The sequence below is a fragment of the Callorhinus ursinus genome, unplaced genomic scaffold (genome assembly GCF_003265705.2).
Source record: "Callorhinus ursinus isolate GAN/ISIS: 27379988/994484 unplaced genomic scaffold, GSC_fseal_2.0 scaffold18, whole genome shotgun sequence".
NCBI classification, from domain to species: domain Eukaryota; kingdom Metazoa; phylum Chordata; class Mammalia; order Carnivora; family Otariidae; genus Callorhinus; species Callorhinus ursinus.
This window is the reverse complement of record NW_027397080.1, coordinates 1,357,312-1,384,667: the sequence shown is the minus strand read 5'-3', so window position 1 is coordinate 1,384,667 and position 27,356 is coordinate 1,357,312. Positions and strand designations below refer to the sequence as shown.

At 38.1% G+C, this 27,356-nt stretch overlaps 1 protein-coding gene and 1 long non-coding RNA gene across 6 annotated transcripts in view; one reads left to right on the top strand and one right to left on the bottom strand.

Moving 5' to 3' along the window:
* Window positions 1-19,321, bottom strand: part of ZSWIM5 (zinc finger SWIM-type containing 5) — a 207,047-nt gene extending 187,726 nt beyond the window's left edge. The window contains exon 1 of the mRNA XM_073902680.1: window positions 18,610-19,321. Within this exon, the coding sequence (XP_073758781.1) occupies window positions 18,610-19,204 (595 nt within the window). The 5' untranslated portion in view covers window positions 19,205-19,321. The remainder of the gene's footprint in view (window positions 1-18,609) is intronic.
* A 218-nt stretch (window positions 19,322-19,539) lies between these two features.
* Window positions 19,540-27,356, top strand: part of LOC141374402 (uncharacterized) — a 71,086-nt gene continuing 63,269 nt past the window's right edge. For all 5 annotated transcript variants that reach the window (XR_012381244.1, XR_012381247.1, XR_012381246.1 and 2 more), the window contains exons 1-2: window positions 19,540-19,843; window positions 23,256-23,373. This is a non-coding gene — a long non-coding RNA (uncharacterized lncRNA). The remainder of the gene's footprint in view (window positions 19,844-23,255; window positions 23,374-27,356) is intronic.

Sequence of the window (27,356 nt, the reverse complement as noted above, 5' to 3'; positions counted from 1 at the left end):
TCAGTTGGTTAAGCATCTGACTTTGGCTCAGGTCATGATCTCAAAATCGTAGGATGAAGCTCCGTGTCAAGCTCCCTGCTCAGCAGGGAGTCTGCTAGTCCCTCTCCCGGTCCCTCTGCTCCACCCCCTGCTCATGCTCTCTCTCTTTCTCTCACTCAAATAAATAAAATCTTTAAAAAATAAAATAAAATAAAAATGGGCAAAGAATCTGAATAGTCATTTCCCCAAAGAAGATATCCAAATGACCAATAAGCACATAAAAATGTGCTCAACATCATTAGTCATCAGGGAAATGAAAAGTAAATCAAAACCAACCACAATGGAATACTGCTTCACCTCCACTTGGATAGCAACAGTAAAAAAAATATGATAATAACAAGAGTTGGCAAGGATGTAGAGAAGCTAGAACCCTCATACACTGCTGGTGGGATTGTAAAATGGTACACCCCTTAGGAAAATAGTTTGGCAGTTCCTCAAAAAGTGAAACATACAGTTATCGTATGACCCGACAATTCTATTCCCAAAAGAAATTAAAACATATGTCCACACAAAAGCTTACACATGAATGTTCATGGAACCATTATTCATAACAAGAAGGGAAACACAAAAATATAACAACTGGGGCACTTGGCTGACTCAGCGCAGCATGTGCCTCTTGATCTCGAGGTTGTAAGTTTGAGCCCTGCGTTGGATGTAGAGATTACTTAAAAATAAAATCTTTAAGAAAAAAAAAGTATAACAACTAGTGAATAGATAAGCAGAATGTAGTATATTCATATGATGGAATATTATTCGGCCATAAAAAGAAATTAAATACTGATCCATGCTACAATACATGAACCTTGAAAACCTTAAGCTGAGTGAAAGAAGCCAATCACAAAAGACTACATACTGTATGATTCTATTTATATGATGTGTCCACAATAGGCATACAGACAGAAAGTAGTATTTGCTTAGGGCTGGGGGGGTCGGGATTGGAAAGTGATACTAAAGGGTACAGGGTTTCTTCTCAGATGATGAAAATATTCTAAAATTGACTGGTGATGGCAGCCTACATCTGAAAATATACTAAAAACCATTTAATTTAATTTTACACTTTAAATGGGTGAGTTGTGGGGCACCTGGGTGACTCAGTGTCTGCCTTTGGCTCAGGTCATGATCCCAAGGTCTTGGAATCAAGTCCCGCATCGGGCTCACTGCTCAGTGGAGAGCCTGCTTCTCCCTCTCCCTCTGCCTGTCACTCTGCCTACTTGTGCTCTATTTCTCTGTCAAATAAATAAATAAAATCTTTAAAAAAAAATAAAATAAATGGGTGAGTCATGTGGTATGTGAATTATATCTTACTAAAAGTGTGACAAAAAAAGAAAGAAAGCCTGCTGTGAGAGCCCCCAATTCCAAAATAATGAGTCTCTTCAGGGACACTGCTGACACTCTTGTCTTCAAGGCCTCATCAGGCAGCCATGGGCTCAAAGGTTACTTACTAAGGTTAGCAATGCTACTTGTTATTTACTTGTTGCCTTCCTTATCACAAGTTAGCAATGTGAACTTGTCTTGATGGTTCGCTAAAAATGGCATATTTATCACAACGCTATAAAACTGCAGTAAATTATACTCCAACTCCTTCACAATTTTTCAATTCTAACCTCTAAGTGAATGGGTAATGGGGAGTAGGAGCTAGAAAACCACTCAATACTAAATAAAGTTCTAAATAAAACTATGCTACAATACTAGAAATAAAAACTTAAGATTTTGGTTGTGTGAGTTTTTTTGTTGCTGATTATCCTGACGATATATTAATAATAGGTGCAAGGGACAACACAAGAGGTGACAATCTATAAACCTCTGCTATTAGCACCCTGATAACATATCAAAGAAACATTAATAAAGCAAATTCAATGTAACATTTGATCTTAAACCAAAATAACAGATCTGATTTTAATCACATGTGCTACCTTAACAACCTATGGTATTTATGAAATAAAATAGAGTCACCAACACAAAGAAAAGTAACATAAAGGAGTAGATGACATTTCGCATCCAGGTTATCACTGGGTTATCTCTTGGTACTTCCCTACCCAATTTTGACAGTAAATGAACAAGTACAGTGGCCAAGGCCTAAAAAGGGCATGGTAACTATGGTAATTAGGCTCAGATTCCTCAGTCATGACAGTCACCCATCTGGTAAGCCATCTAGACAAGTGGAGATATTGGCTAAGAATTTAGAATGGAGATTAAAGGGAGATAGTATCAGTTGTGATCTAGGGACTAGCTGTAGTGGCAGAGGTTGTAATTAATTAGTCCATTAATCTTACTATTGTGAGTCCTCAGAAAAAGAAACCAAACAAAACGCCGAGAAGTTGTTCCCACATGGTGTGAATTTACTATATGAAATGAATCCAAGAGGCACAAGGAGTGCAGTGACCAGATACTCCCTTCAAGACTAAGGCATTCATTCCTCTAACTGCGTGGAGAGTTCCTCCAACTCCAGGATACTAGCAGCTCACAGCTAAGTCCTCCTCAATAAACTGCCCTCAGCCAAAGGATCAGGATTGAGTCCTCTGAAAACAGGCACTAAGATGGAGTTTAAGATGCACAATACTTAAGAGAAATCGATACCTATGAAGGAAAGGCAGCAGAAGTAAGACTGAGAAGAAGTCAAACTACAATGCAGGCCTGACAATCAGGTACAGCTCTCTTCGGGGCAAGTACTGCCCATCGAGGAGCTCCACGTTAGGCTAAAATAACTGGACTTTTTTACCCAGCCTTGTTCAGCCATTTGCAAGCTACCCCTAGAAAATTGTGATCTTAGGTAAAGCCGCTCTCTGCAGCTGAGGCAGACCCGAACCAGGTGACAGTGGGAAACCATGTGCCGAAAGCACTTCCCGAAGCTGGAAAGGGAAGCCATGTAGTTTCATCTCCATCTCTACCACAGAAACTGCCCCACCCAAGGTTATGCCCCCTCCCCTCAGGTCAGCCCACATCTAATTCCAAATAACTCTTAAATATCATACTAGCTCCAGAATTCCCCAAAGGATTGACTAAAGTCTCTGAGGCAACTCAATCAGTTCAATCTCTCCGCCCTTCAAATCTCGCACCCCTTAATCCATTACAAGTGTTGTTCTTCAGTAAACCTTCTGCAAGCCAATCTCCATCTCAGTGTCTGCTTCCCAGGAAATATAACCTAAAAAACCCAATTCCACAGAAAGATTCAATAAAGAAGTAGCTATGGCCTATTCTGTTCAGTAAACTCATAGGCTATTTTATTTCAGCAAGTAGAAATCATTAAACTTCAGCTGTCTGTGGCACAATGTCAAGCCATCATTCTATTGAAACAAACAAAAAAGTAACTTATACAGCAGCATTTAGTAAATAGTAGAAAAAGATGAATATGTCAGAGATGCAAAAACTGAAATATTTAACTAGTAGAAGTAGCAATAGTAGAGCTGTGTTAACCTTTAAAAAATAAAGTAACTATTTTATTCATAATCTGAAAATGGGTAGAATAAAAAAAGTTATTGAATCACATTCACCCAGGATGTGAGGGCGATCTGGCTGCAACATCTGTCATCCTACTGATTGCCAGGGTTGAATCACATTCACCCATATTATATACATCAGGGCTCAAAGGCAACAGAAGAATTAATTGAGGAATTTTTATCAAATAAAGCAGATTCTTCTACATAAATAATGATTCCTGAACTTACTTGAGTCATGGATCCCATTGAGTATCCAATGAAAGTTATGAACTGTCTTCTTTGAAAAATGTCCATATCCAGGGGTGCATGGGTGGCTCAGTCGGTTAAGCTTCCGACTCTTGATTTTGGCTCGGGTCGTGGGATCAAGCCCTGCTTTGGGCTCTGCGCTCAGTGGGGAGTCTGCGTGATATTCTTTCTGTCCCTCTCCATCTGCCCTTCTACCCCCATACTCTCTCTAAAACAAATAAACTTTTTAAAAAGATTTTATTTATTTGTGAGAGAGACACAGAGTGGGGCACAAGCAGGGGGAGCAGCAGGCAGAGCAAGAAGCAGGCTCCCCTCTGAGCAAGAAGCCCAATGCAGGGGCTCCATCCCAGGACCCTGGGATCGTGACCTGAGCAGAAGGCAGACACTTAACTAACTGAGCCACCCAAGTGTCCCAAATAAATATATCTTAAAAAAAAATTTTTTTCCATATCCATTTGTAAAATCTGAAAATAATTTCAGGAATTCATGGATCCCTGAAAGCTATTTACAGATGCCTAGGTTAAGAACCCCTGACCTAAATTAGGTTTATAAAAGTAAGATAACATTTCTCTAAATCATGTTAATTTAAAAGGTTAAAAACGCTTAACAAAAAAAAAATGCAACTGAAAAAATTATATTATCTGTTACTTATTTTAATTCTATTATTATACAAGAAATACATTAATAGGTTGTCATCATAAAATGATTCAAGCAATACAGATTAAACTAAATTTCTTCTTGGTCACCACTCATTTCCCTTCCTCTTCACAGAGATTATCAGTTCTGTTCAAATCCTTTTAAATTTTTCAATGCTTTTTCAAAAACTTATGTACCTACTAAAATGTAGAGAATTATTTTGGGTAAATATGTTAAGAACTAGCATTTAAAAACAGCAAAGGGGATGCCTGGGTGGCTCAATCCTTAAACGTTCTGTTGATTTCGACTCAGGTCATGATCTCAGAGTCATGGGATTGAGCCCTACATTGGGCTCTGCACTCAGTGGGGAGGATGCTTGAGATTCTCTTTCCCTCTCCCTTTGCCCCTCCCCCACTCTCAAATAAATGAATAAATCTTTAAAAAAAATAAAAAATAATTTTAAAAAACAACAAAGGATAGATACTAGTGATTTTCCTAACAGCAAATTGTAGTAACTGCTGAGCTTAACGACTTTTCATGTAACTCTTTTCTGAATCCAGTCTATCAGTTTAATTCGATTTGACCCACAAGTTCCAAATCTGATTTGGAACAAGCTACTTATAAGTCAATCAATAAATCAATTCAACCAACACTACTAAGCACATTCTATGTAAATCACTGTATTAAATGCTATGGAGCAATGATTCCCAAACATTTAAACCTGGACGGCTTATCAAAAATAGAGATTTCTAAATCCCATTCCAATCTTAGTTAACTAGAATTTCCAAGGGTGGAAGCAGAGAATCTGTATTTTACCAAAACTCCTCAAGTGACCTGAGTAAAGTGTAAAGCAGCCAGTGCTGAAAATCACTATTATGAAAGTCATAGGAGGCGCCTGGGTGGCTCAGTCAGTTAAGCAACCCACTCTTGATTTGACTCAGGTCATGATCTCAGGGATGTAAGATTGAGCCCCACAACGGGCTCTGCACTCAGTGTGGAGTCTGCTTGAGATTCTCCCTCTCTTTCTCCCTCTACCCTTCCCCTGACTAATGTGTGTGCGTGTGCGCTCTCTCAATAAATAAACAGACAGAAAAATCTTAAAAAAAAAAAAAAAGGAAGTCATAGAAATGAAGAGGATAATGCTCGCAATTCATTTCCACAAAGACCTCTCAAAAGGTCATTTACGAAACCTACTAGGTATGGTGCTAGATGCTGAATATATTGCAGGATACAGTCCTTGCCCTGGAAGCACTTGCAGACTGGAAGGGAAGATAATACCTGTAACAATTAAAACACAAACTGAAAATGGAAAGTGTTGTCTGTCCCCTCACTAACATGTATGCTCCATGAAAGCAGGAACTTTGTTTTATTCACTGCCATGTCTCCAAAGGCTAGACCAGAGCCTAGAACATAATAGGTACTCAAGCAATTGCTGATCAATGCATAGGACTAAAGTGGAAGGAAAGTTTAATTTCAACTAAGTAGATAAGGAAATGGCACTTTTTAGAATAGAGGTACAGAGTCTGCTCCTCCCTCTCCCTCTGTCCCTCACCCCCGCTCATGCTCTCTTTCTCTGCTCTCTCTCAAATAAATACATAAAATCTTTAAAAAAAGAAGAAGAAAAAGAGAGGTACAGACTATTAAGAGGCAGGGAAGGAGAAAAGAAAGAGAACTAAGATTCACAATACCCCTAAAATGTGTAAGAAATTCCAAGCTGACTTGGAATACACTAACACATTTAACTCTGATATAAATTTTCTGAGACAGTATTGTGTCTCCTTTTTATGGATGAAGAAATTGAAGCACAAAGAGGTTAAGTAACTTGTCATCCAAGGTTATACATCTGAAAAGCAGCATAATGTCTTCAAGGTTCATCCATGTTGTAGTATGTATCAGGATTTCCTTCCTTTTTTTAAGGCTAAATAATATTCCATCCTATGTCTATACCACATTTTGTTTATCCATTCATTTGTTGATGGACACTTGGGTTACTTCCACCGTTGGCTATTGAGACTAATGCTGCTGTTAAACATGAGTGTACAAATATCTATTCAAGTTCCTGCATTCGATTCTTATGATATATACCCAGAAGTGGAATTGCTGGATCATATGGTAATTTTATGTTTAATTTTTTTGAGAAACAGTCATATGACTTTCTACAGCATCTGCACTACTTTATACTGCTACTAGTGATGCACAAGGGTTCCATTTCTCCATAGTCTCACTAACACTTGTTATTTTCTGTGTTTTGTTTTGTTTTGTTTTATATGTGCCATCCTAATGGGTATGAAGGGATGTCCCTTGTGGCTCTCATTTGCATTTCCCTAATGATTAGTGATGTTAAGCATCTCCTCATGTGCTTATGGACCATTTGCTTACCTTCTTTGGAGAAGTATTTTTTTTTTAAAGATTTTATTTATTTATTTGACAGAGAGAGACACAGCGAGAGAGGGAACATAAGCAGGGGGAGTGGGAGAGGGAGAAGCAGGCCTCCCGCTGAGCAGGGAGCCCAATGTGGGACTCAATCCCAGCACCCTGGGACCATGACCTGAGCCGAAGGCAGTTGCTTAACGACTGAGCCACCCAGGCGCCCTGGAGAAGTATTTATTCAACTCCTTTGCCCACTTTTTAATCAGGTTGTTTGTTTTTGTTGTTGAGTTGTAGTTCTTAATATATTCTGGACAGTAATCTTTTACCAGACATGTTGATTTTCAGTGGCTAGTAGAGTAACCATTTAGAAATGTCTAACAGGCAAATATACATGCTGATATTGAATTCCAGAGGGAGAAACAACACAGATTTAAAAGTTATATTATTTGCACAATGACATTTATAAAGTGCTTCCACAAATATCAGTTTATTTAAAATCTCACAAAAATCCTGACACTTTTACAGATGAGAAAACTAAGGCAGATCTCCTGACTTCAAATCCCAACACTATTATTTGGAAGTGCTTCACGGAGGCAAAAAGAAGCTGGCCAAGCACATTGAGTTGTGGGCCTCTCCCCAATCCTCCAAACAGCTCAAATTTTCTGCTGCAAAAACTGGAATACCATCTAAGATTTAATTTGAAAATGAGTAGAGTTGCTTTAAACAAAATTTAAACCACTACATTATATGATGCTATCTTGTGTTCATAAAATAGTAATTAAAGCTATTGAAATAACTAAGATTGCTAAATTAGAAAGCTTGGGGCGGGGCGCCTGGGTGGTTCAGTCGGTTACGCGTCTGCTTTCGGCTCAGGTCATGATCCCAGGGTCCTGGGATTGAGTCCCACATTGGGTTCCTGGCTCAGCGCGGAGCCTGCTTCCCCCAACGCCCCCCATTGGACTCTCTCTCTCTCAAATAAATAAAATCTTAAAAAAAACCAAAAAGCTCGGGGCAAAAAGGTACAAGAGGTACAAGTGGTATAAGAGAAAAAAGTGGTATTTGAGAAAAAAGAAGGAAGGCAGAAAGAAAGCCAGATGGTGAAGTAAAACTAAAATCTAAGAAGTATTTCAAGAGGAAGATGAAGTAGACTACAGAAAATTCTGTACAGAGGTCATGAAGGATGAAGACTGGAAAAAGGATACTGTGTTTGGCAATCATGAGGTCACTGGTGACCTTTTCGAGATCAATTTCAGTATAGTGAATGAAAGCACAAGTCAGATTAAAAAGACTTCAGAGGTAGAGAGAATGTTGAAGAAGGAAAGGTAACAAATACAGAATGCTTTCAATAATGGTAGTATATTAATGATAGCAAATATTTACATAGCACCTAATAAGTGCTAAGCTCTATTCTGAATTAATTAATTAATTAATTTATCCTGAGGGGCACCTGGGTAGCTCAGTCGGTTAAGTGTCTGTCGGACTCTTGATTTTGGCTCAGGTCAGGATCTCAGGGTTGTGAGATCGAGCCCCACCTCAGGCTCAGCCCTGGGCATGGAGCCTACTTAAGAGCCTCTGCCCCCTCCCCTCACCTTCTCCCTTGCTCCCACACTGCACATGCTCTCTTTAAAAAAAAAAAAGATAATTTATCCTCAAAACAATGGTTGGTATCATCATTCTGTCCATCTACAGGTAATGAAACAGACACAGCTAGGAGCCAGAATTTTTTTTTTTTTTTTTTTTTTTTTTAAAGATAGGAGCCAGAATTCTGAGGCTACCTGCTACACAGTCCCTGCATATATGTGATAATATATAATATTATCATATAATATATATCCTATACCATATTAGGTAATATATATAATAATATATATGGTAGATATATGCAAATATATATGGTAGCAAAGAATATAATAACATAATATTGAGTGAGAAAAAAATTAGCAAGATTATTTTTTTGCAATAGGGAACCATAACATGAGAAAGAATTCTATATTGCTAACATCAACATGTATACGTGATGCTTGCCAGTCATGTCAGTTTATCAGGTGCTGACAGGCTGGCTTTTCCTGAATGTATTAATGCTGCAGGCTTCCATTCAATAAAACCATGAATGAATAGGGGAAAAAAACATAATTATCTCCAAGGCTTTCAAAGACATAATACATTTCCCTGTTGCTTACAGACCACTGATAATGAATGGATAGACCAAAATCCATTTTGCTGATTGGCTCTATCATATATCTATACCTAAAGGAAGCAATATTTTTTAAAAAAACAAAGGAAAAAGGGGGATTATATGAAGATAAAGCTATTCTAAAGGCAGAAATCTGTAAAATTTATTTTGAGAAAAAAGGATTAACTGGTAATATTTCTGTCATCTTCCTGCCTGCCAGTGTTATTCCTCTGACTCACACGATGGACTAGAGTATTACAGGGCATAGAAATGTCAATACAGAAGAAATTTCGTGAAAGGTTAATCTAACTTATTAGCAATAAATGGTGCTTTCAAACTTTATGGTACTATTAGACATAATTTCAATGTTTCTTATAATTGGAATTATATCAAAATAGAGCAATACAACCAGCTGTCCCCATTTCTTCTGTTAATCACTTCCTACTCTTTGCCTCCATAGTTACTACCTCTAATTATTACAAAACACTGTGTTAAATGCCATTTTACATGTGTATCCTACCCTAAACTATGTACTCCTTAAATATAGAAATTATGTTCTATTTGGCACAAAACATTAAAAAATGTTAAATATAAGTTTCACAAATGAGTAAGTGAACAAACATGAAGAAAATTATACATTGGCATTACATTTAGACAAGTGTCTTTTGATGGTGATAAAGACAGAGACTTTATATACTTTTGCATAAGACCTTTCCAAAACACAGGCATAAATTCTTTAAGTGGTAAGAGAATAATTTTCCTTGAAATCCATTAATAAACCTAAAGATTGGTAAAACAGAATAGATTGAAGTAGAAAATAAAGATGACATGGTCCATAGCATTTGTGTAATAAGTATTACATAATGCTTTGATTGCCTACAATAAGTTTAAAAACACTGATAACACTAATAATCATTTTTCTATAGCAGTGTTTTTCAACCTTAATTGTGCATAAATCTAGGAACTTTTTTAAAATTCTGAAGTTCAGTCCTCATTCTCAATTAATTTGGGGTGAGTCCTGGATGAACACTGCCTTTAAAAAATCTCCCCAGGTGATTTTTTTTTTTAAGATTTTATTTATTTATTTGACAGAGAGAGACACAGAGAGAAGGAACACAAGCAGGGGGAGTGGGAGAGGGAGAAGCAGGCTTCCCGCCGAGCAGGGAGCCCGATGCAGGACTCGATCCCAGGACCCTGGGATCGTGACCTGAGCTGAAGGCAGACGCTTAACGACTGAGCTACCCAGGCGCCCCTGATTTTTTTTTAAAGATTTTTTTTTATTTATTCATTTGAGACAGAGACAGAGAGCACAAGCAGAGGGAGAGGCAGAGGGGGAGGGAGAAGCAGACTCCCTGCTGAGCTGGGAGCCCGACATGGGGCTCGATCCCAGGACCTGGAGATCATGACCTGAGCCAAAGGCAGACACATAGCCATCCAGGCGCCCCTCCCCAGGTGATTTTAATGTGAAACCGAGGTTGAAACCCACTATTCTTTCCTTTAAAATCAAAAATTTGAAGTATAATTTACATTCAATAAAATTTTAAGTGTACGAAATTCGTAAGTTTTGACAAGTAAGTACAGTCATGTAGCCGCTACCACGATGGTGATATAAAACATTTCCATCACCCAAAACGGTTCCCTCATACCCCACTACCCTGTACCCTAGCAACTACTAACTTACTTTCTGTCACTATAGCCTTGGGCCTTCTAAAATTTCATATACATGAAACTGTGTTGTATGTACTCTTTTTGGTCTAGCTTCTTTTATTTAGCATATTTTTTATTTTTTAAAGATTTTATTTATTTATTTGAGAGAGAGAGAGAGAGCACTGAACTGGAAGGAGAGGGAGAAGCAGGCTCCCCGTGAGCAGGGAGCCCGATACGGGGCTAAATCCCAGGACCCTGGGATCATGACCTGAGCCGAAAGCAGAGGCTTAACTGACTAAGCCACCCACAGGTGCCCCTAGCATAATGCTTTTTAGATTCATCCATGCTTCTAGGCTATCAATAGTCTGTTCTTTTTTATTGCTGAATAGCATTCCATTGTTTGGATATACAATTTATCTATTTACTCAGCCCTTGGGATGTTTCCAGTTTAGGGCTACTCTGAATAAAGCTTCCCTGAATATTCAAGTACAAGTCTTTTTATGAACAGATGTTTTCATTTCTCTAAGTAAATACCTAGGAATCAGGTTGCTGAATCTTATGATTAAGTGTATGATTAATTTTATAAGAAATTGTTTTTCAAAGTGACTATCATTTTGCATCCCCACGAACAAGGTAAGACAGTTCTTAGTTGGTCCACATCCTTGCTAGCACTGATATTGGCAGTCTTTTATTTTTAGCCATACTAGTGTGTGTGTGTGTGTGTGTGTAGTACTACTAGTAGTAGTATCTCCTTAGGTTACACTTTGCATTTCCCTAAGGACTAAATGATAATAAGTTAACAAACAACTAAAGATAACAAATAAAGTATAAAATAAATAAAAAGTAAAAACAAATAAAGTAACAAATAACTAAAAGATAACAAACAACTGTTCTGAAAGCAAGAAAAGCAGGGGCGCCTAGGTGGCTCAGTCATTAAGCCTCTGCCTTTGGCTCGGGTCATGATCCCAGGGTCCTGGGATCAAGACCCACATCGGGCTCCCTTCTTCGCGGGACACCTGCTTCTCCCTCTCCCACTCCCCCTGCTTGTGTTCCCTCTCTCGCTGTGTCTCTCTGTGTCAAATAAATAAATAAAATCTTTTAATTAAAAAAAAAGCAAGAAAAGCAGAGGGGTTAATGGTATTTCATCTTTTGATTTAATAGTCTATTTTTAAAGAAGGTAACAATGTTATACTGCCCTGCATACCACGTTCATCACTCCATTGTAATGGGAAACAAGAAAATGACCAAAAAACATATACACATAAAACTTTAAAAATAGGTTTCTGAGAATCTCTTAGAGTCAAGTACCCACTCGGTTTATAACCCCCCACCTACATAAAATGGCAACATAATGTAGTCCTTAGACGCTTAGGCTTTAGTGTCATTTTGGGATGAGGTCCACTAAAAACAGGTAAATGGTTATTTATTAAGCCTTACGCAAGTGATATTCAATGAATGAGGGGCACCTGGGTGGTTCAGTCAGTTAAGTGTGGGACTCTGATGTGGCTCAGGTCATGGGATAGAGCCCCAAATCAGGATCCACCCAGCACAGAGTCTGCTTGGGATTATCCCTCTCCCTCTCCTTCTGTCCCTCCCCCCATTCTCGCACACACTGTCTCTCTCTAAATTAATAAAATCTTTAAAAAATATATTCAATGAATGAATCAAGAACTAGTTAATAAGTTTCAAGGGTTTTTTTTTAATCTATGTAATGTTTTAAAAATCAGAAACATCCAGAAATTATAAATTGCCAGTGTATCTCCTAGGCTCCCATTACATATAAATCAATGAAGAGATATGTCCGTACTACATAAATATAAAAAAGTTATATAACAATTTATTCATTTATTCAATAAACATTTACTAAACACCAACTTACAGCATATCACATTATACATTCTAAGAGGGCAAACAATTTTTTTTAATACTGAAAACCAAAAATTAATCAGTTGGCTACATATGATCATCAAAAGTATCAGAGTAATTTAGCATATGATAATATAATGCTAAAGCTAATATTAAAATGAGTGTGATTTCCCTAGCATACTAGTTCAGTGATAGGCTAAAAGTGGCCAAGAAGCATGCTGTCTGTATCAGGAAAGAACTAAGCCTATAAATAAACTACAAGGTAGAAAATTCATATAAGAGTGGCCTGGAATGGAAAGGGACACCTGGGTGGCTCAGTCAGTTAAGTGTCTGCCTTCAGCTCAGGTCATGATCCCAGGGTTCTGGGATCAAGTCCCGCATCGGGCTCCTTGATCAGCAGGGAACCTGCTTCTCCCTCTGCCTGCCGCTACCCCTGCTTGTGCTCTCTCTCTCTGACAAATGAATAAATAAAATCTTTAAAAAAAAAATGGAATGGATTGTAGTCTATTTCCAATATCAAACACTAATTCTAAACCACATGAACTTGGGGTCTGGAAACAGGTTAAGACAAGGTTCATATGCTTTCAGGGTTACCTATTTCCAAAGTCAAGTTATAAAGGATATGCATAAAAAAAAATCCCACAGTAATCTGTTCATCCATACATGTATACCCTGAGTGCACAGTCATCATTTTTTATAAAAAATGACAGGTTTAACCTTTAAATCACCACCTACTATACAAAAAAGTTCCACATGTACTAAAAGTATTAAAAAATATAGTCGTGCAAATTGATTTAATTAAATTGAAATAATGCTTACCTAATAAAATGAATGTGGTGTTTTCTAATTTAAGCCATAGCCAATGAAGAAAAGTTTAAAATCCACATGAAACTCTTTTACGCAACAAGAAATAAGCATGAGAAGCTGTTATGAATTGAATTGTGTCCCTCTAAAAATGGTATGCTGAAGTTCCTAACCCCCAGTACCTCAGAATATGACCTTAGTTGGAAATAGGGTCATTGTACATGTAATTAGTTAAAATGAGGTCATACTGGAATAGGGTGGGCCCCTAATCCAATATGACTGCTATCCTTATAAAATGGCCCTGTGAAGACAGAGACACATAGGAAGAATGCCATGTGAAAACAAAGGCAGAAATTAGAGTTCCGTGCCAAGGAATGCCAGCAAACCCCTGGAAGCTAGAAAAAGCAAGGAAGGATTCCCCTATAGGTTTCAGAGGGAGCGTGGCCCTGTCATATCTTGATTTCAGACTTCCGGCCTCCAGAATTGTGAACCAATAAATCTGTGTTGTTTTAAGCCACCCAGTTTGTGGCACTTTGTTACAGCAGCCATAGGAAACTAATAAAGTATTTTCAGTATCTCTCTTGTACAGTCATTACTTTACAGGCATTATTAATGCCTTGATTTTTAAAAATTATTTTGTAAGGTATAATATAGTAAACTTGACTTTTTGGGTATAGTTTTATATATTTTAACACATTTACGTATGTTCATATAACCATCACCATAATAGAACACTGACAGTTAACATCTTAATTTTTAATAGCCACTGTTGAAATGAAATGGTTTCACATAGGCATAAATAAATTTCTAGCCGTTTCACTTCAAAATTTAGTTTGTACTAACACTTCAATAATATATTTTTTAATTCCTAAAATAGAGATAACATCTAAAATAAAATCCACTATCTTTAGTTTATTCATTATCTTTCAAATCTAAAGCTCTAATCACTGAATTCTACTCCTGAAATCAATATTGCACTGTATGTTAATTAACCAGAATTTAAAAAAATTTTTTTTAAAAATCTAAAGCTCTCTTTGAGAAAATCACCTTTAATAAGAATTCCTCTAAAGCTTTCATTTGAAGAAAATGGTAAGTCACCATTCTTCACACAAAACAGTCAACATAGAAGATACACACATGTAACATTCATACTACTTAATGTTATCAGTTTATTAATATGCACAAGTATGAAGTTTCCCCATATCTTCTAATACCACATGAATACTAAAAATCCAGGCTTCACTCTTTTTTTTTTTTTGTAAATTTTATAACACTGAGAAGTCTGTTCTTAACCTTCACTATTCAACAAACATTTATTAACTATTAAGATGTTTGTGTGATGTGTTGGGGGAGAGGAAGAAAGAGAGAACTCATTGCTTAAGTAAAGGAAGGTGATTTTAAAACTTGATAAGTTTCTACTCTAAAAAATTTTACCACGTATCCCTTAAAGGGATGCAGCTACCTTTTGTGCTAGAACAGCTTAAATGTAAATTCATTTTTCCCCACATGAATTTTATTATGATTTTATAACTATTCTAACTTACACAAAATGCTATAAAACTTTTTAGGTGAGGATATCTTTTGTTCCCCCCAAAAATACAGATCAAAACAAATGATATATAAAAATCAACAACCGTAATACTTGTCACAATGCACTTCACAAAAGTTGTACTATAGAAAAATTTCATAGAAGTTTATTGATAATGTACAAGTACTCATAATTATAAACTTATTACTTGGTATCTAAGCTATGAATAACTTCCTGAAATGGATCTTTTAATTATTATTGTCTTTGTAATTATACTTCTTCCATGTAAGGTAGTACATAGCACTGGGGCTCTAGTCTTAAAGACTATCCAAGGACAAATTATACTTACTAGAAAATGTATAGACTAAAAATATGGGGTTATGGTGAAGTCAACTGTCATAATCTATGAAAATTTCTGGATACATATGTAAATTATAATATATGAATATATATAATATATAATATACATAACATAAAATATATAAGAATATATAAGAATTTACGTAATTAAGATATACCAGCACAGAAGGACCCTAAAGGCTCTTACCTAATTTTTTTAAAATCTAAATATCCAAATAAATATTTCTGCATTTAAGAGAAAAAAACTGTTAATGTTTAAAAAAACACAACTGCATTTATTTTTAACAGCATTTGTGAGATTTAATAGACATAAGAAAATGTACTGAACCAAAGGAATCGAACAGCAAAACGAATTAGTATAAGGTGAATATCCAACAACTACAACCTAGGTTCAGTGAGAGAGCATTGTCAGAGCATCCAAAGACCCCTGGGTACTTCCTCTTCGTCATGTTAATACTTCTTTCCCCTAAATCAATCCACAGATAAATTAATTTAAAGTATGATGAATTGCAAAAAAAGGGTCAACATCTTAAAACTATTACTAAATTAAAATCATCCCATTCTTATACCATCTGCAGACTCCTAAATAAGTATTTTTTTCCAAAGTTTATACTACTGCTAATTTCCATGGACTTCTTAAACAGGTTAAAAATGCAAATATCTAAAACATCTGAACTCCATTACCTTCATAATACTGAGAGATCAGACTGTAAGTCTTTCACACAGCTTTAAATTTACAGATGTCCATGAAAAGACTTAATTTACAATTTTCCCTTTTTAAAAGGAACAATACTTCTGATTCAGTACTGTTTTGTAGAAGAAATGCATCCTTCGAGCATTACAGCCTATAGCTCTCCATTTGTTTACATCAAGCTGGGAAAGTTTCAGTTCTGATTCAAAATCTCATGTTTTCTACAGAGTACTTGCTTTTCAACAAGTCCATGACTTCCCATTACTGGATTCCATGTGGAAAGTAATCAAAAGTTACTAAACGTAATATACCTACTCTTTGTACAAGTCTTTTTGTTATTATCTATTTTCTTTCAAAATTTTTGTTTTGTGTTATGTGTTTTCTTCATTTTTAAAAATTTACTTATTTTTACTTTGAGGTCTTTTTGTTTTCTCCATTTAAATCTCCTTATGAATCCTTTCTTTAAAAGAATATTATTATAAAAATACCTTAACCTTTCCTTTCTAAACCATCAGCCTTCAGTAACTTCCCAATTCCGAGGTTATAACTATGGCTTACCAACAGCAAGGAAATATGTAGCATTTTTAAATTAGCACCACTGAATAATTAAATTGAGTTTGAAGTTATAAACTGAAAAACATGATTACTATCTTCCTATATACAAATCATTTCCTCACTCATCTCTTGGCAATACTTTTATAAAACCTATCATCTAAATTAAGTCACATACTCACATTTTAAATTTAAGAGATGAGAGATGAGTCTTAATTTCACATAAAAGGTGATTCATGCCAAGATACAGAACTCAAAATGCTACAGAATGGAATATCCTTCTCTTTCACACTCATTAGCATAAATTAAGGTAAGAAAAATAAGACTACACAGCTCTTGGTTCTCAAACAGCCTTACCTAAAAATAAGTAATTCACTCTCCTACCTTCATCTATGAAATCCACAGCAAGAATCAGAAAATGTGCTTATGTGTCTTTTCTCCAGGTCCCAAACCTATCATATAAGAGCTAATTACCCCAATAAGCATGACGACTATCATATCAAGAAAGAAAAATGTCTGATTTAAACATTACCTGCATTATCCATAAAATCTGATTTCATTTGGAATTTGACATTATAGTCACTCACAAAATATACACCTCTTTAAAACTCTTCATGTCCCTTATTTGCCCCCTCAAGTTTGAAAATTCTTTCAAATCCATCCCTTACTATAAAATGACCACTTAAATTGACACTTTTCAATTTAAAATATTTTAAACAAGTATCTTAAAAGTTAACTGATCTAAACTCATACAAATAAAGTCTACAGACTAATAGAGAAATGCCTACATTCACTTTCATGTTTCCAATATTTCAGTACTCAGGCTGTACACTTTAATTATCTGATTATTCAACTCATTCTTTCAAAAATACAAATGCACAAAGGACTAGCTAGCCTTTTCCAAATAAAACTTTCTCAATCCACTGTCACTGTATTCTGACACAGTATAAATTTAGATAAATTTACATTTCATATTTGCAAAAGAAATTGTGGTACACTGTTGTTTTAAAAAGAAACAGAAGATTCAATGATTCTCAATAACCATAAGTAGATTACTTTACATGAAACATCACAACGCACCACTCTCCAAAAGAAAAAAAATTTCAAATATATTAGTTTTACCTGGGGAAAGAGAGCTAGATGTTTGGCATGCCTGTGTATGTGTTCAGTGCTTGTTTAATTCTAAAAACAACCTTTCTCCAACTCCTTTCAAAAATCGGTATTTTTTCAATAAATATGAGCATATACTGTACAATAAAATGCATAATGCTCACATCCAGAATGCTACAATAAACCCGAATAGGAAAAAAAATCAGTGTTTTAATTTTCCACACAGCAATTCAATGTTAAACAATGTCATTTTCCCCCCCTTTCTCCCTAACCATTCCACATATCAGGTCTACTCCTGTATTTGTGTATTTAGTAAAATTAACAAATTGACTAGAAGATCCAGAGGAGTAAAAGAAAAAGAAATCATCTTTCACTTTCCCACCAACAAAAAGATAAAACAAAAGCAAATCCGAAGACTTGTTAAATGAGAAGCATCTGAAAAACCCAACGTGACCAGCTTTTGATTTACCCTAGTCTGACAAGGAAGACAGACCCCACCCCCACTCCAGATTGTGTGGCTTTTTTTTCTTTGGGTGGGGGTGTGGAGAAGAGAGCTGTCACATTTCCATCTTCGGTTATTGTTAAGTCCACAGCCTAGATTCCCAAGTACCACTGGTCCAGGGGAAAAAAATATTAAAGCGGATAATTTTAATTGTTTGAAATGCACAGTATTTTGTTGATGTTTTTCTGATTTTAAAGTTAATTATACCCAGCTTCAATCTGCTAAGACTACAGACTGCCTTTGACAGTCTGTCCCTCAAACATTCCCTGTAAGACAGCTTGCTCCAGATTCACTAAGAATTCTCTTCTCTCTAAACTTAAATTAGAAAAACGCATTTCTGAAATTATTACATCCAAAAAGGCATTCCTCCCCATCCTTCTGCCTTTGGTGTGGGGTGCAGAATTAAGAGTAAAAAAGAGATCTATTTGCTCTTCGAACAAAAAGAAATGGGGTAGAGGGCGAGTGGGGGAAAGAGCAGCAGTGGACCTGAATGAAATGTTGAGAAAAGTTTTTTATGTGACTAATGTGTCCTTCGGCAAGGGAACAAGAGTTGGGCAGAAAGCCGGAATCTCAGCCCCGGGCTCCTGCAGAGAAGGCACCTGCGGAAAAGAAGGCCAGGCACCAGAGAGGAGCCGGGCGAGCACCTACCGACTTGCAGCACGTTCTCCACCGAGCCGCTGTCCAGCAGACGGATGCCCCGGCGGAACGGCAGCCCCTCGCCGCCGCCGCCCGCCGCTCCGGCCGCTGTGCCCAGCCCGGGGGATGTCCCCGCCGCGGCGGCCCCGGGGGCGGAGCCGGTCGGAGCTGCGGCCCCGGGGGGCGGCGGCGGCCCCTCCTCGGCCGGCGAAGCCCCCGCGGCGCCGCCAGCCGCTCCGGCGCCGGGGCCGCCACGGTACTGGAAACTGGAGTACATGCAGATCTCCCGCTCATTCCGCGGGAAAGACCAGTAGACGATGCGGCGCTGCACGGGCTCCGGGATCCGCTCGAAGCGCTCCTCCACCCTCTCGTACGCCCACTTTTCCGCCACCGTCTTGGCGGCGCAGTCCAGCAAGGACTCGGGCTGCAGGTGGGGGCGGGCCCCGGGGGCCAGGCAGCAGCCGCCGACGCCCCCCACCCCGCCGCTGGCCGCCCCGGACGAACCGCGAGGGTGGTGAGCCTGCGGGCTGGGCCACGAGCACAGGCGCTTAGCCGGAGAGACCGGCGACGGCGAGAGCAGCTCCTCTCGCTCACCTCCTTCCGCCATTGCTGGGAACTAACTGACTGAGGCGGAGGCGGCGGCGGCGGCGGCAGCAGCAGCAGCGGCTGCACCGACTGCGGCTGAGACCCCGGCCACGGCCACGCGCCCCGCGCAAGCGCCCAACTGCGGCGCCAGGGGGCGGGGCGAGCAAACTCGCGAGCCGGCCGGCCCGAGTGGGGAGCCTGGGCCGGTCCGGTGCGCGCGCCGCAAGGGCCGGCGAGGGCGTCCTGCGAACGAGCGTAAGGCGGCGCGCGCCGCCCGGGCCGCCACGGGCGCGAGAAGGGGCGGGAGCGAGCGCCGGCCGGCGGCGCGCGCGAGGCGCAGGCAGCCCAGAACGCGCGCCGAGCGCTTGCGCGGGGCCGACGGCCACCTAGGGGTGAGGAGCGCCCGGCACAGTCGCCGGCCAGCGCGCCTCTAGCCCACCTGCCGCCTGGCCAGAGAGGGGTGGACTATGTGGCCAAATGAAATGGCCAGGCCGCGAGCCCTCGGAGGAGCCGCCTCTGTAAAGTTCTAAGCTTGCCGGGCACAGGCAGAGAGAAAGTTCAAAATCAGGCTGCTGTGGTAGAAATTAACGAGACAGGAGACTGTCGCGGCCGAGCAGAGGAGACGGCAGAAAGATGCTAGGAAGACACTAGGAAAAAATCGGTAAGTTCGAGTGACGGAAACTTTCCTCACGCCGCAATAATGTACAATAAAGTCGGCGGTCGCCTCCAGAGGCGGGCAAAGTTGCACCAGCCCGTGACTGGACAGTGGGGCGCCAAGATCTCACCGCCTAGGCTGCTGCACCCTCCTAGGTCTTGGCGGGTTTAGCACCTTGCATCCTAGGAAACAAAACAATTTTTTGTGTGGCTTTGGTAGAATTCTCTGATCCCCTGCTTCCAGTCTAAATGAGGTCTTTCATGTTTTCCTCACTTGGCTTTTTTTTTTCTTACACCTTTGTATTACTTATAACAAATTGTACACATATTTTTATATATTTGTGTAATGTCTGACTGCCCAACTGTGTGTAAACTCCATGAGAGCCAGGATCATTTCTATTTTCTTCTCTATAATTTATCCTCAAGTGGGTGCTCAAGAATGGCAATTTCACCGCTAACTCCTCCATAAACAACGCTAAGTTATAAGCGGCAGTGTCTGTTGCTCAGTCAAGAAAAACTCATTATTTCAGATTTGCTGACAGACTAATCTCTACAACTTTAAAATGTTCCAAGAACTATATTAAGAGTTCCTTTAATTGCAGTTTCCCTTTGAAATGAACGAGTTCTAGGGTATAAAGAATAAGAAGAGAGTAAATGATTGGAGACAAATGAGCCAAAGTAGTTCGGTTTCGCTATAACCTCAGAATTAAAGAGCACAGGCTATAGAGGCAGAACTGGTTGTCAATCACACTTCCTATTTGTAGTGATGCTAGTCATGACTCACTTAAATGATTTGTAAAAGGAGCTAGTAATAATGCCCATCTAGGGGTGCCTGGGTGGCTCAGTTGTTAAGCGTCTGCCTTCCGCCCAGGTCATGGTCCCAGGGTCCTGGGATCGAGCCCCACATCGGGCTCCCTGCTCGGTGGGAAGCCTGCTTCTCCCTCTCCGGCTCCCCTTGCTTGTGTTCCCTCTCTTGCTGTGTCTCTCTCTGTCAAATAAATAAATAAAATCTTAAAAAATAATAATAATGCCCATCTAACTGTTGTAAGAATTATAAATATTTCAAATGGAGTATTTATGTAGTACTCAATATGTTTATATCTGTAAATGGATTTATATCTATTGATATCTTATTTGGTTGTTGTGAAATAGCATAATCTCTACTCCTCTTTAAATCTGGTACCACAGGGACACCTGGGTGGCTCAGTTGGTTAAGCGACTGCCTTCGGCTCAGGTTATGATCCTGGAGTGCCAGGATCGAGTCCCGCATCGGGCTCCCTGCACAGCAGGGAGTCCGCTTCTCCCTCTGCCCCTCCCCCATCTCATGTGCTCTCTCTCTAAATAAATAAATAAATAAATCTGGTACCACAATTATAGACTTCCATGGCACTTACTCTTTTCCTTCCTAGAACTTATAATTTTTTATGGGGGAGAAGGGGGTATTTCTTTAATGCCTTTCTCCCTGACTAGACTACATGTATGAGACATGTAAGCGCAGAAACCATTTCTATTTAAGGAAGGGCCTATCGTTATCACTTGCCATAATGCTTTATACATGGAAGATCTCAAAAAGTACTTGCTTTTTGAATCGATAAATATGTTACTCTGATTTAATCAACTGCTGGTAAATATGGTTAATAGAAGTTGGGACATAGAAAGAAATGTTCTTAAACATATTTATTAAAAGTTAAGTTTGAGGGGGCGCCTGGGTGGCGCAGTTGGTTAACTGACTCTTGGTTTCATCTCAGGTCGTGATCTCTGGGTGGTGAGATCGAGCCCTGTGTGGGACTCTGCTGAGCACAGAGTCTGCTAAAGTTTTTGTCTCCCTCTCCCTCTGCCCCTCCCCGCCTCGCGAGCTCTCTCTCTCTGTCAAATAAATAAATAAATCCTTTTTTAAAAAAAGTTAAGTTTGATTCTTATGAGTTTGATTTAACTAGGTGCTTTTTCTTTATTTTGAGGACATTAAACAATATAGAAAAGAACACAAAAAATATAGAAAAGTATAACGAATAACATAACCTACACCCATATTCTCACCATTCAGAATTAATAATTATTACTTAATATATCAAAAGTCCATTTTAACTACCTTCATATAGCATTCCCAGAAGCCAGTACAACCTTAGTTTGCAGCCCATTTTTAAATTACTGTAAGTGTAACATTGTTCTATTTGTATCTTAATTAATTAAATGGTATCACACTGTCTACCATCATACTGGTACCCTTCTTTTTTCAGTGCATATTGATACACAAACATCTCACTCATTCCTTTTAAGTGCTATAAAATATGCCATCTTGAGGATATATCACATTTTATTTCAAAGCCTACCTCTACCACTTGTTAGCTATATATAGCTTGAAGAAGTGACTTAAACCCTCTATGCCTCAACTTTCGAATTTATAAAATGGGAATGATAAGGGTTCTTACCTAATAGTTTGTTTTGTAATTAAAACTGTGTGTGTGATTGAATGGAATAGTACTTACCACATGGTAAGTACTCAATAAATGTTAGCTATTATTTATGTATGCATTTCACTAATGATGGATATTTATGTGTTTCCTTTATTATTATTACTTATTATTACAAACAGTACTTCAATGAACATTCAGTGCTACAATGAACATCTTTGTCTGGATCTCCTTGTACATATATTCTAGAATGTCTCTCCTTGGGATATAGCTAGAATAGAATTAGTAATCATAAGATAGAAACACTTTCAGTTTGGGCGCCTGGGTGGCTCAGTTGGTTAAGCGACTGCTTTCGGCTCAGGTCATGATCCTGGAGTCCCGGGATTGAGTCCCACATCGGGCTTCCTGCTCAGCAGGGAGTCTGCTTCTCCCTCTGACCCTTTTCCCTCTCGTGCTTTCTATCTCTCATTCTCTCTCTCTCAAATAAATAAATAAAATCTTTAAAAAAAAGAAACACTTTCAGTTTTGCTAAATGTTGCCAATTTGTATTCCAATGTAGTTATACCATATATTAGTTATCAATGTGGAATAATAAATAACTCGGAAACTTAGAGGTTTCAAATAACACTAGTAATTATTATCTCTCACAGTTTCTACAAGTAGGGAATTTGACAACAGCTTCACTGTATGGTTCTAGCTCAAAATGTTCCATGAATTTGGCATTAGATGTTGGCTAAGGCTACAATCATCTGAAGGCTTGACTGGGACTGAAGGATCCTCTTCCAAAGTAGCTCACTCATACAGCTAGTAAGTTTGGTGCTAGCCCTTGGCAGGAAGCCTCAGTTCCTCTTCATCTGAGCCTCTGCAGTGGGCTATTTGAATATCCTTATGACATGGCTGGTTTTCTCCAGAGGAATTAAGAGAGCAAGTTAGAAGCTGCAATGCTTTTATGACCTAATCTAGGTAGAAGTCACACACCATCACTTCTACCATATTCTATTCTCTCAGAACAGTTATGACTCAGTGTGGGAGAAGATGCTACAAAAGCGTGAACACCAAGGAAGAGGCAAGGATCACTGAGCCATGCCGGATATTGGCTACCACAACCAACTCCCACCAGCACTGAGTAAGAATACTATTCCCCTATATTCTCACCAATATGCAATATGCAATATTATCAGACTAATAATTTTTAACAGCTTGATTAACAAGAAGTGTTTCTGTTTTATTTTTATGTGGTTACTGGTGAGGATGAGCATCATTTTACATATTTTTGGCCATAATACATCCCTTTCTGTATATTGCCTAATTACATCATTTTTTCTATTGGATTGTTTAATTTTTTTTTGTAGTACTTTACATGTTCTGGATAGAAATTCTTTGTTATATGCATTGCAAGTATCTTCTTCCAGTGTGTGTTTTGTCTTTTAAATTTATTATGTTTTTTATTATATTTTGCTATATTGAAATTTAAAAAAAATTTTTAAGATTTTATTTATTTTTTGACAGAGAGAGAGATAGCAAGACAGGGAACACAAGCAGGGGGTGGGAGAGGGAGAAGCAGGCTTCCCGCCTAGCAGGGAGCCCGATGCGGGGCTCGATCCCAGTACCCTGGGATCATGACCTGAGCCGAAGGCAGACGCCTAACGACTGAGCCACCCAGGCGCCCCTGAAATTTTAAATTTTGATGACATCAAATTACCTAACTTTTCTTTTAAGTTTTGCACATATTATATCTTATTTAAGAAAGCCTTACCTAGTCTATATTTTCTTCTAGTAGTTTTGAAATTTTTTCACTTTTTGGTCTTTTTTCCCATATGGAATTTTTTTCTTTCTATGGATGTAATTTTAATTTTTTTTATATGGGGAGAGTGGATAATTGCTCTAAAACCATTTGTCAAATAGTTCAGCCTTTCCTGAATTGGTTTGTGATATACCAAATTGTCTCATATCCATAGGTTTGTTTCTGGGCCCTTTTTTCTGTTTTACCTACCTTTTTATCACTTCCTATTACAACAATACATTTTTTTTAATAATTTAATTTGGTAATATGTAACTTTGGAAATTTGGAAATGTTTAGATAACTAGTAGGATGACTCTCCCTTCTTTGTCCTTGTTTTTCAAATTTGTTTTAGCTATCCATGCACCTCCTTATCCTTTCATGTGAACCTTATAATCAATTTTACTATGTTCCAAAAAAGTCCTGCAGGGATTTTTTTCTTGGAATTACATTGAATTTCTAGATTAACCTGGGGACAGCTAATATCTTTATAATTCAGTCTTCATAAATGTAGTACTCTCTTCATTTATATGGGTCTTCTTTGCCAATCTTTTTAAAAAAACTAAATAGTTTATTATTTTTTAGTTTTTTATTTTGTGGCCTTAGTGATTGCTAAATCTTTTCCAAGATACCATTAAACAAGAAATAATTTCATTTCTGGTAGGTTAACATCCAGTTAGTAAGATAAGGTGAACACAGGAAAAGTTAAATAACAGTAAAAGACTGAAAGATTACAAAAAAGCAATAGGTACAGTAAGCTTCAGAGGATTGTCAGGTGACTTGAAGAAGCAGCGATTATTTTGGGAATCAGAAGAAGGATCACTTTGAGTAGAAATTGTGAGAGATAGCTCTACTGTAGTTTTCTTTCATCTAGATCTTGGAGAATAAGTAGGATTAAATAGACCCAAAGGCTTAGGGAAGGAATTTAAATTGGGTTGAACTACTTCAACAGAAACCCAAAAGCTTTGAAAAGTACAAAATATTTTAATGGAACAGTTTTTTAAAATCTGTTTGGTGATAAAAATGGGAAATAAAGATTAGAAGGGTCTTTGAAAGCCAAATTATGGATAATCTTAAATGCCAGGTAAGGAGTTTGAAGTTGACTATACAGAATGAGCAATGGGAAACCAAGGTTGTTAGATATCTATATAGCATTATAAAACTGAATATAACCTATTTTCTATTTTTTCACATCTTTCCTCCTATTAGTCTGTGCTTTGTACGTAGTACATAATAGATTCTCAGTAAACATTTCATGAATGAGCGAGTGAATGGCCTGCTGTAATGTACAGAATCTATTTGAAGGGGGAAAAATGGAGGACATCGAAAACTCTTAGGAACCTATTCCAATAATCTGGTCATGCGTTAGTTGTTAGTGGCCTCAATTCCGATGACAGTAGGAGAGGAAAAATTTCCCTGAATAAAGTGCTTCTGAAAAAAAATAAAAACAAAAATAAATAAATAAATAAAGTGCTTCTGTCCTACTGTTCCTGAAAACTGATACAGTGAACATTTATTAATATCAACACTATAACTTAGAGTAGCAGGGTGATTTTTTTTTTTTTGGATAGACTATGAAGCTACATTTTGTGTTTTCTGGGTTTTTTTCCATTTTGAAACAAATAAAATGAATAAACCATTATTTATGAGGCATTATAAGTTAAATATAGCAACGCATATTAAGTTAGTTAAGACAGTCTAGGCCTGGGAATTGATAGAGCAAGCTGCCAAAAGATAAGGAAGCAAGGACATCCAATAATAATGGTATTTAAAATTGATACAGTGCTTTACAGTTTTCAGCTGGGAAATAAAGCAATGTTGAAGAAAATTCGCTGAGTTGTGTTGACCAAAAATACTAATTCAATACTTATTGCAAATCAAAATTAAAGCCCTAAATGCTGCTTAGTAAACTCTATTATTCATCCCTAACTGATTAGAACCTTTATCTACAGATTACCTATGCAGAAAGGCTCGAAAAGTTGTATCTTAATCAGGGTCACTAGCAAGTGAGTGACAGAACTCAAATCCATGTTGAATTCTGAGCCCAGTGAAATTTCATTTCTAGACTATATTTGTCTCACCCAAGAGCCAAAGGATTTGTAAGGATAGCATCAAAGTGAACATATATTCTCTTTCCTGGACAGCGACTCACATTTGGCCAGAAAGGAGCTCTCAGATTGATTCACTTAAAAGGGAATAAACAATGAGATTTCTCAGTGAAGCATGAGAACAATTTCATTGGCTATACTCAAAGAGTGAAACTTAAGGAAAGAAAAAGGAAAAAGAGGGCAAGAACAAGATGAAGGAGATGGAGAAGGTGAGAAGGAAAAAGAAAAGCAGCAGTGACTTATAAGAGATAGACTATAATACACTGGAAATACCAGCAGATGGAATAATAATGAGACCAAAAGTAAGGCCTTGTTGATATGTGGCTTGTGTGGAGTAAATACAGAGGTCAGTAGTGTTACTGAGAGCTATGTGAGGCCATTGTTGACACCTGCCAGTTCTTTTCAAGATTAGTCTAAACACTGGTTCAGATTAAAACAATATTGGCTTGTTGACGTTAACATTATTGTTCGATTGCCTTAAATACAAAAGTCAATGTAGAGCTTATAGTCCAGTTTGGGAAACAAACATTAAACAAACACATAAATATATAAATACAGGTGGTAATAATACGGTGTATAAGACATTTGTGAATATGCAAAATGTGTTTGGGAACAGCAAGTACTCTTTGTTGATTGGAACACCAAGACTGTGGTAAGAAGTAGCAGAAAAAGACTGCAAAGGAGACTTGAGAGACATCACACAAAACTTTACAATGCTAATTAAAGAATCTGAATTCTCTTAGGTTGGCTGAAGGAAGTTGAAAAAGATGTTTTGAGCAGAAGAGTACATGATAAAAGGCAATTCAGGAAAATTAATCAGACGGAAGTGTGCAGGATGAATGGGGAGGAGAATAAGAATCTGGAGGCAGAAGATGAGTCAGGAGGCTATGGCAACATGTGAGATAGAGATGGTACAGTCCTGTAGAAGGCACAGGGCATCTAGACCTAGGGGCTGAAATCCAGCCTGCACTGCATTTGCCCAGCCCTGCACCTAAAGGCTTGCATCTGGGTGTCTTTTTCTATTCTCAACAAGGGACCATATAAGCAGTGGCTCCAGGCCTGTATTACTCTGTTTTACCTCTCCTCTAGCGAGAGAATTGACCCATTTCAAAAAGACTGTAGGAGTCTAAAATACTTCTTTTACAGCATTGCAATGTCCAGGGTGAAAACTAAAATATCAAAATCAATGACCAAGAAGAATATATGACATCTTACAACAGC